Below are 8,733 nucleotides of genomic sequence, written 5' to 3'. Positions count from 1 at the left end.
ATGTGACTACTTAAAATTTTTTAAATGATAAATTTATTTAAAATATTTAAAAAATAAATAATTTTTTGTTATTTTTTAAGTAGTCACATTAATTTTTTTGTTATTTTTAAAAAACAAATTTGATGAATTATTTTTTTTTATGTACATAAGTGCATTAATGGACATTTAATAAGGTGTTGTGTAACACCAAATAAATTAAGGTACTATACTAGCCTAGGACTACAAAAACCACTATTAAGATAACTTATCATAATATTGTAGAAGTGCCAAAAGAAAAGAGAAAATTAAAGAAGCAAAAATGTTGTGTGCAGTTAATAAAAAATAGTGACTAAATTAATTATTATGTGATTATGTATGAATATATATTTTTCATAGATACTGAACATAATTATTAAAGAAGAATACTTAATTAAAAATAAAAATAAAACACACAACATATATATATACCATTACCACCACTACTATAAGCTCACATTGAAAAACGGGGTCATGTCGCTATCATACGCCGTGTGCGTCGCTATCCCTATCCTCTTTTTAAATAATTGGATCCAGAACAAAATTTAATTACTAAAAATAAGTAAATATAAATTAAATCATTTTTTTTTCTGGTGTCTTATAAATTAAACGATATAGTACTACTACCAAATCATTTTTATTTTTTTCTTAATTAATTTCCTTTTTTCGTTTTGCGTTGAGCGTTAAATACTTTAATTCAATTCTCGCCGAGGTTTTCGTGTAGCTGCCATCATCTCGCACAGAGACATGCTGCTACTCGTCGTCGTTGATCCACGCGCCGCTTTCCTCCGCCGTTGATTCATCGCTGCTCCTCTTGGTACTCCTAGCTTTCTTCGATCTGAGAATTTTCCGTTTGTTTCCAGTGAAACTCAGAGAAAATTGATAGTTTGATATCTCGCTTTTGATTTTTTTTTTTGAATTTATTTCTTGGATTTGAATATGTGAGTTTTTGGAATAACTATTAACTCCGCTCGAGTGCGATTTAAGAGTGTTCTATTGTTTGTTGCTTGCGTTTTTATGATTCTGTTTCTCCAGCATTCGAACGAGCTTGGTGTGGCTTTCGTGATTTGTTCTTTTTCTGCAATTTTGGATTTTGCGAGGGGAACCGGTACCATGCGTTTCGCGAGTTTTTGCATTGAACAAATGATGATATCTTCCTCTTCTATTGTTGTTGTTGTTGTTGATGATGATGATGATTGTATTGTTGTGCATGTTCATTGGGTTGGTCAAGAATATCTATGACGGTTTACATTGATGATTAAGATAAGATGGATGGGGGTATTCATTGAGTTATGTTTTGATGATGTTAATAATTTTGATAATTTCAGTGAGAACGGAACTCAATGAATTTGAGCCTTTGAGGCCCCTCTTCTAACTATCTGGGCTTTTGTACAACAGATGCACAACGCTGTTGGGACTTTATTCTTGATATAGTTTATTATACGATATTCGAAGACATGTGATACATGATTGTTTCAAAAGAAAAATATTAAAAAGAACAAAAACTTAGACGTTGAATCAAATTGAATTCTGTTTTAGCCTCTAGAAAATTGAGGAAGCCTTAACGGTAGTGTTAGTCCTGTATTTTGTCCTTGTCTTAATTCCCAAGTCATTTCAAGTCTGTATGTTCCCTGCGAAATGTGTCGACGTTAAATTTGTTTGATTGAACATATTCTGTCTTTAGATAGCTGAAAGGAATAAGTGGAATGAAAAATAGTTAGAAATAGTTAAAGTAGATCAGAAGTGTAAAAAATTGAAGCAATATAAAGTCGTTCTGATCTCAAATCTGATAATCAATTCTTTTTTGTTTCTTCTTGAAAGGCTTGTTTCTTTGGTTCTTCTCAGGGAGGGAGCCACAAATCGAAATCATTTTATGGTGTGCCCATGAGCAGAACTGATGCTATTGGCAGTAGAAGGAGGAGGGTTCTTCTCGTCTTCGGCTTCAGGATATAGCAAGGGCCTGAGCCTTCTTCTGCTGGGTCAGAGGAGTGAGGATAAACCCATGAGAGTTGCGCCGTGGAACCATTACCAGTTGGTAGACCAAGAATCTGACACTCAGCTCCAGCTGGCTTCCACAAAGAACTACCTCCCCCGCGGGTGTGCCTCCTTTGTTTGCTTTGGTCGCACTTCCGCAGGGCATGACACTCCATCTCCTCTCAAAGTGGGCCCTGCTCAACAGCATGATGTCTCCTCAGGGTCATTTGTTTCCAACCAGGGAAAGGATCCCTCTACTCATATTGATAATGAGAATGATAATAGAAAGGTTGTACTTAAAAGTAGCTTGAAAAGGCCGCGAATTAATAAATCAGTGGACGCTGCTAATGAACATGAAGCATCAGATGGAAAGGTAGCTGATGCTCCTGGTGCCCAACCAGAGAGGAGGAGAGTGCAGTGGACAGATGCTTGTGGTAGTGAGCTTGTTGAAATACGAGAATTTGAGCCCAGGTATTTGGATATTTTATTTTCTATTTCAGCTGTTATTAAAGGAAAAATAATTCTATTTGTCCCCTTGCCATATATTAAAAGGTCCTGTTTATCAGACTTCATCATTAGGAGCACCTGAACTTCATTAGGTGCAGCTGATGCTAGTGAATCAGATATGCTAAGATGATTATTGATAATTGCTACTAGGACATGTACTTTTTATATTTTGGTTGATCTATGTACATTTTGTATACTATTGGAAATAGCACAAAAACGGAGGTTGCTTTAGAATTTTCATACTTGTGCTATGATGTTGGAGAAACATGAACAAGACTGCAAGAGTAATAGAATCCCCTTAGGAATTGTGTGCTCATCTACCATTTGATTCTCTCTGTGTAATCAGCAATACACTATTTTTGGGTAAAGAAATGCTGTTCATTAATTAATGAATTTACTTGTCAGATATGGAGTTTAGTAGGGAGTTGCCCTAGAACTCATTTCATAGTTGGCTTTATTGTTTGCTTCTGAAGGGGCTAATGGCAAGTATTATTGGGGATTGTTCTGCTGGTCTTTTTTTCTTTCTTTTTTGACAGTAAAAGATGCAAATTTGTGATTGATAAATTTTTGGGAATGGCTTTAAAGTTCCACAAGTTAGGTATGATAAGCACCTGTTGTTTTTGTTTTTTTTTTTTAATTGAAAAAAGAAACCTTATTATAAGTAAGTACTCTGAGAAAATTTTTCTAATTTGAACTACATTTATTCTACTCTTCAAATATCAGTTTATTAGGATTTTAGCTGTTAGCAGTTTTGCAATATTTTTTTGCCAAAAATCTTATTACCAAAATTCTTATTAACTCCCGAACAGTTCATAATCACTCACAGCAACCTTTTTGGAGACTAAATCATTATGCCTACTAAGGATCAAACTGTAGATGTTATTTATGAGCCTTGCAAGATTGGCCTAACAGATGATCATAGTACATCAGACAGTGTATGTATGTCTAATGTGTTTATATAGGCATGCGTAAAAATAATTGCTTTAGATCAATTACTCAAAAATATATAGCTTTTGTTCATTTAAATAGTTCTTTATCACCCACAGTTCCACAGAAATTTCAATTTCTTTCTTACACTTTCTCCCTTTAGTTTAGCTCATGTAATTTTGTTCCAATTTTAATTCGGCCAGGATGTCACTAACAATGATACCCATACCCTGTCATAATCTGCCGATGTAACACTGGCAAATTGAATGTCCACACACGAAGTCTTTTCCATGTTAATACAACATTTAGAACTCAAGTTTATCTTCAGTCTATACTTTCCTCCTAGGTCACTTCAGTGATTCTCAATACAAATCCCATGGGGCTGCCTGGTGAACAAGCTCTTGCGTTATGCAGGTTCCAGAAAATGGCTGCTCCCAAAGGAAAACATAAAATCTCATTAGTTTGTTGGATGTAATATATAGAGAACAAGGAAAACATAAAATTTCCTTAGTTTGTTGGGTGTAATGTATAGTGAAGAAGGAAAACAGAAAATCTTGTTTTTTTTTCTCCAGTAAATTAGCATGTTGCAATGACAGGGAACATTGAGATTCGATCTATATTTTATGCTTTATCCTTGTTTATGTCTTTCTTTTAATCTGTCTATTACCCGATCTGTACTTTGCTAGGTTCAGAACCGTTCATTTCATGTATTCTGTGTTGAGAGTGTTTATATACTTGATGATTTTGTTGTGAACGAGTCTTGAAGGTTTCTAGCAGTATTCATGTGATGCTCTTTTTGTTTTTCATTTTTCATGTGTTATTACCTACTTGAATTGATTCAATAATATGGGCTCTTTTTTGTTTTTCATTTTCGCGTGTTATTACCTACTTGAATTGATTCAATAATATGGAATTATCTTACAACTGCAGTGAGGATGATGGATCAGATGATGAATTTGAAAATGGAAGTGGCAGGACTTGTTCCTGCGCGATTATGTAAAGCGGAGTCATAATTGATGATAGGATCAGATCACATTCATCGGGTTATTCACTGCTAACACAATCCATCACTCGACCTGAGGCAAAAATGGAGCAAATATTTTTCAGTCTTGTGGAGATACATACACCAACACCACCTTGATTAAGCGATTATTTGTGTCTATAAATTGCTTGCTGCGGCTTTAAATTTTGCTCCTTCACCCTTCAACAATTTGTTGTATAATTCTTGTCATGTGTGAATTCTTTACCTTTGATTCATCATTTTTATGCTACATTATGTATTTTTATATGGATTAACAGAAGTTAAGTTATATTCTATGGCGTTCTCTAGAAGATTTGAGTTGGGTGGTGATATGATCCAGCAAAAGGTGCAATGACATTGTCTTCGCAATGTAGCCAACTCCAGCCAGTGGGATATAGCTTTAGTTTTGTTGTATGTTATCTAGAAGAAAGGTAATACAAATGTAAAATTTTGTAAAGAATCAGGGTTGTCATGATGGGAATGTAAGTTTGCGGGGGTGGGTCTTGCTTAATTTTTTTTATTGGAGAAAACTCATGTTCTTACCTTCTTGCAATTGCTCAAGATGAGGCTGTAAATCTGTAATGAGCTTGGTATGAGGATGAACTCGTTATTGCAAGTTGGAATTTCAAAGTACTATTTCCTTAGACCAGTTTGTTTATTTTTGATGTGCTAAATATAGACTAGAAAAAAAACTTGTTAACTGAGTAAGTAATTAATTCTAACATAATTGAGAAAACATATTTTAACTAATATAAAAAAATGTTTATTTACTGAGGTTAAGCCTCGTTGACAAAAAATATATATATTTAGTATATGATTTAAGGGTATATATTTCCTTTTTTTGTAAAAATAAAATTGATTTATTAATTACTTTTTTTTTTTTTAATATTTTGGTGCATCCTCATAAAAGTCAAGAGAGTAAGCAAAATCCAATAGATGATGGTGGAATTCTACTTTTTTCCAGTTGTGAGAGAAGAAGAGATGGAGTAAGTTAAAAGCAGTTGCTTCTCCACTTGGCCACACCTTGTCCACACAAGTTGTTCTGATAAGATCCCTTAACATCCACACTTCCAAACCCAACTTGAAAAAGTTAAAATCTTTGAGGATTGTTTGTGAGCATCATCAGAAAATATGTCTATGACATGTTCCTTCCCATGCATCAAAATCCCAACTTGTTCTTCATCATCATGCACATCTTCATCATCACCACTACCACCAACACATTCCTCATATTACTCTCTTAGATTCTCTTCTTCCAAGCCTTTTTATGCTGTTTCCACCATAAGGAACTCTCAGACTGAAGGCCCTATCAGAAGACCAGTGGCTCCTCCTGTTAGAGACCCTTCTTCTTCTTCTGGTGGCACTGTTCCTCAGCCCATTAAGCCCACACCACCTTCTTCTCAGCCTCCACAACCACCACAGAAGCCACCACCTTCTGCTGTTTCTGATGATAAGAATGTGGTCACACTAGAGTTTCAGAGGCAAAAGGCCAAGGAGCTTCAGGAATACTTCAAACAGAAGAAGCTTGAAGAAGCTGCTGATCAAGCTCCTGTCTTTGGCTTCATTGGCAAGAATGAGATTAGCAATGGAAGGTAAAGGAAAAAGTCTTTCTTTTTGTTGTTAGGGTTTATGACTTCATACTTTTTGTTTAAGAGTTAGGGTTAAATTTACTTTTTATTCATGAACAATGACTACTAATTTGTCTTCAAAATATTGAATTTCAGTTTCCAGCTCTTGTAATTCTACAAATAATGGTAATTCTGATTGTAATGAGTACAGGAAATTAGGCATAGAAATGTGATAAAACAATAGAAACAGTGAGTTTATGTATGATTGTTATTGGAAAAGTGAGTTACTGAAGAAAGAAGAATTACTAAATCAGAGAGAAATTAGAGAAGATAGAAATCAGATGAGGAGAGAATTCAATCCACTTTCTACATAATCCAATTGGTTACAATGGTTAACACCTTTATTTATACTATTTTTTCTACTAATAAACTAACTACCTTTGCTCTACTCTACTAATTAAGCTAGGCCCAATATAGTAGAACTTGTTAAACATTACAATAACTGAATTGAATTGTTTGGGAACAAATTGGTGCAACCATGGGGGAACACATTGGAGTAAGAACCATGCTAAGTGAAATGATGTATTGTTTGCTCATTTTACCTTGTACACTAAGCTAACAGACAGATCCTTCCACTGTTGGATGAGGTGGTGACCTATAGGATTGATCCCACACCACATCTAATGGTGAAAAGGTTAGGGGTGACAAATGTGTAGGGCAGGGATCAAGCTCCACCCTAACTCTATCTACGAGGTTAAATCCCTCAATTCGAACCTTACCCGTATCTTAAACCTCTCAATGCGGCCCTACTTGACCCAACCTGCAAAAAACAAATTTATTTTCACTCAAACACAACATTTAGTCCTTACACATTTCATAACATCAAAGATGAATTATTAGTTTAGTGGTGCTGGCAACTGCAAAAGTCAGAACTTGGGATCAAATTTTCACTCGCCCATCATATATATATATATATAGAACATTAACATTATATGGTGCAGTGATTTCTTAGCATAATCTACTTTGCGACTCCCCATTATTTGCATTATCCGGGGAGTGGGAGGATTAAGATGTTGACAAAGGAGGGTTTAAAGATGAGTAGTGGTGGATGTGTAATATTAAATTCCAATATTCTTGGCGAAACAATCCCTTTTATTCAAGTCTTAGAGGAACAGTTAGTCAAAGTTTCAGTAAAGCACAATATATATTGTTCTGCAAAAGGCTCCATTGTGGTGGTGGCAGTCATGTTTATTTTACTTTGGGTGGTTTTTGCTGCATTCTTACTCTTCCCACTGATATTTTTACAGCTGTTTATCAAAGAAGCATAATTTTTCTGTTTTCTTGCCAACTTGTGCTTAATCATTTTCCATTCTTTTGAGATAATACCTCATAGCCCTTTATTATTCTAGGACATTCTATCACATCTATGCAAGTTTCTGCCTTATTTATTTGACTTTTTAATCTTGAACTTTGTTATCTTACAGATGGGCAATGTTTGGTTTTGCTGTTGGGTTGTTAACAGAATATGCAACAGGCTCAGACTTTGTTGATCAAGTAAAGATCCTTCTCTCGAATTTTGGGATATTAGATTTGGAATGAACAACATAAATATTTTGTTCCTTACTTACCTTTCCCTGTCACTTTTTTATACATCGTCGGATCGATGTCCCAAAGAATGACAGGGATAGATAAAAGGGAATAGAGCGAGTACATTATATACAGTTAATACTTTCTTGTTACCACCTCCTTAGTGTAAGCAACATTGATCAATTTGTTTCATCTTCATTTTATAGCAAGCAAGCTTGCTTGCTTTCTCTTCATATTGGTGATAAAAGAAAATAACAAGAATGTGATTTTCCTGTTTGACTATGCTCAACTCTTGTGTGTGTATATATAACAAATGCTTCACATTTGATGCATTAAACTTGCAACACACCTTGCAAATTGCAATGGCAACAATGTTTGAAAATGCTAATTTGACAAACAGGAATTCAACCAACAAATTTTCATAGATCATTGTAGATTTTGGGAGACTTTTAGCTGTTAAATTAGCATTTCTTACCATCTCACTGTCTTTTTTAGTTTTTTTCATTTAATTATTTACAATGTTGGATTGATCCAGGGATGTCGCCCTTGTTAGGAGGTGAAAGGAAAGGGAGGGAGTATTATTTATTTATTGAGAACTTTATTGACATTGAAAATAAACAAACATAAATAAATAAAACTGAAAAGGGAAAAATGACACCTCATTAAAGCTCTAGGTACCAATTGGCACTATGGGCAATGGTGTCAAAAATATTATTCAGAACGGCAAATTGCTTTGTAACGCAAGAAAGTAAGCACCACTTTTGTCATGTATTTTTAGAACTTAAAAGTTAAAACAATTGGAGATGTATATATAAGTGAAAGAATGAGTTAAAAAATGAAATTCGATCTGTTTAGTAGTGACTAGAATTATGATTAGATTCTAACCCTCCTCGCCAATCTTATGGTTCCACTGAAAAGTCTCCTATTGTTTTAGAGTGGTAGATGCGCAATATATAATATGAGAAATGCTATTTGTACACCAAAATCAGCTATTAAAATCAGCCATTAATGTATTTATACAGAGTAAAGTATCGTTTTTGTCCCCAACGTTTAGGGTAAATCCTATTTGTGTCCCTAACGTTTAAATCGTCCTATTTGTATCTCTAACGTTTGTAAAAGTGATTCAATGTTATC

At 34.4% G+C, this 8,733-nt stretch overlaps 2 protein-coding genes across 3 annotated transcripts; both read left to right on the top strand.

Moving 5' to 3' along the window:
- Positions 622-5,088, top strand: LOC107618553. 2 transcript variants are annotated; one of them, XM_016320646.2, is made up of 3 exons: positions 622-832; positions 1,861-2,460; positions 4,354-5,088. In XM_016320646.2, exons 2-3 carry the CDS (start codon positions 1,913-1,915, stop codon positions 4,421-4,423), a joined length of 618 nt encoding a protein of 205 aa, XP_016176132.1. In that variant the 5' UTR covers positions 622-832; positions 1,861-1,912; the 3' UTR covers positions 4,424-5,088. The 2 variants fall into 2 exon arrangements, with proteins under 2 accessions (XP_016176132.1, XP_016176131.1); XM_016320645.2 differs by having other exon boundaries at positions 625-832; positions 1,837-2,460.
- LOC107618934 (light-harvesting complex-like protein OHP2, chloroplastic) lies at positions 5,383-7,927 on the top strand. The gene is made up of 2 exons (XM_016321126.2): positions 5,383-6,036; positions 7,497-7,927. The coding sequence occupies exons 1-2, from the start codon at positions 5,576-5,578 to the stop codon at positions 7,609-7,611; spliced, it is 576 nt and encodes a 191-aa protein (XP_016176612.1). The 5' UTR covers positions 5,383-5,575; the 3' UTR covers positions 7,612-7,927.

Source organism: Arachis ipaensis, chromosome B09, assembly GCF_000816755.2.
Source record: "Arachis ipaensis cultivar K30076 chromosome B09, Araip1.1, whole genome shotgun sequence".
Lineage (NCBI taxonomy): Eukaryota > Viridiplantae > Streptophyta > Magnoliopsida > Fabales > Fabaceae > Arachis > Arachis ipaensis.
The sequence above is the reverse complement of the archived record's forward strand: the minus strand, read 5'-3'. Positions and strand labels throughout refer to the sequence as shown.

Excerpts from the sequence above, each read along its gene's own strand:
- LOC107618553 (XM_016320646.2), top strand. The coding sequence starts at position 1,913 with ATGCTATTGGCAGTAGAAGGAGGAGGGTTCTTCTCGTCTTCGGCTTCA. Across the intron at positions 2,461-4,353 it reads ATACGAGAATTTGAGCCCAG|TGAGGATGATGGATCAGATG; the intron begins GTATTTGGATAT and ends TTACAACTGCAG.
- LOC107618934 (XM_016321126.2), top strand. The coding sequence starts at position 5,576 with ATGTCTATGACATGTTCCTTCCCATGCATCAAAATCCCAACTTGTTCT. Across the intron at positions 6,037-7,496 it reads AATGAGATTAGCAATGGAAG|ATGGGCAATGTTTGGTTTTG; the intron begins GTAAAGGAAAAA and ends GTTATCTTACAG.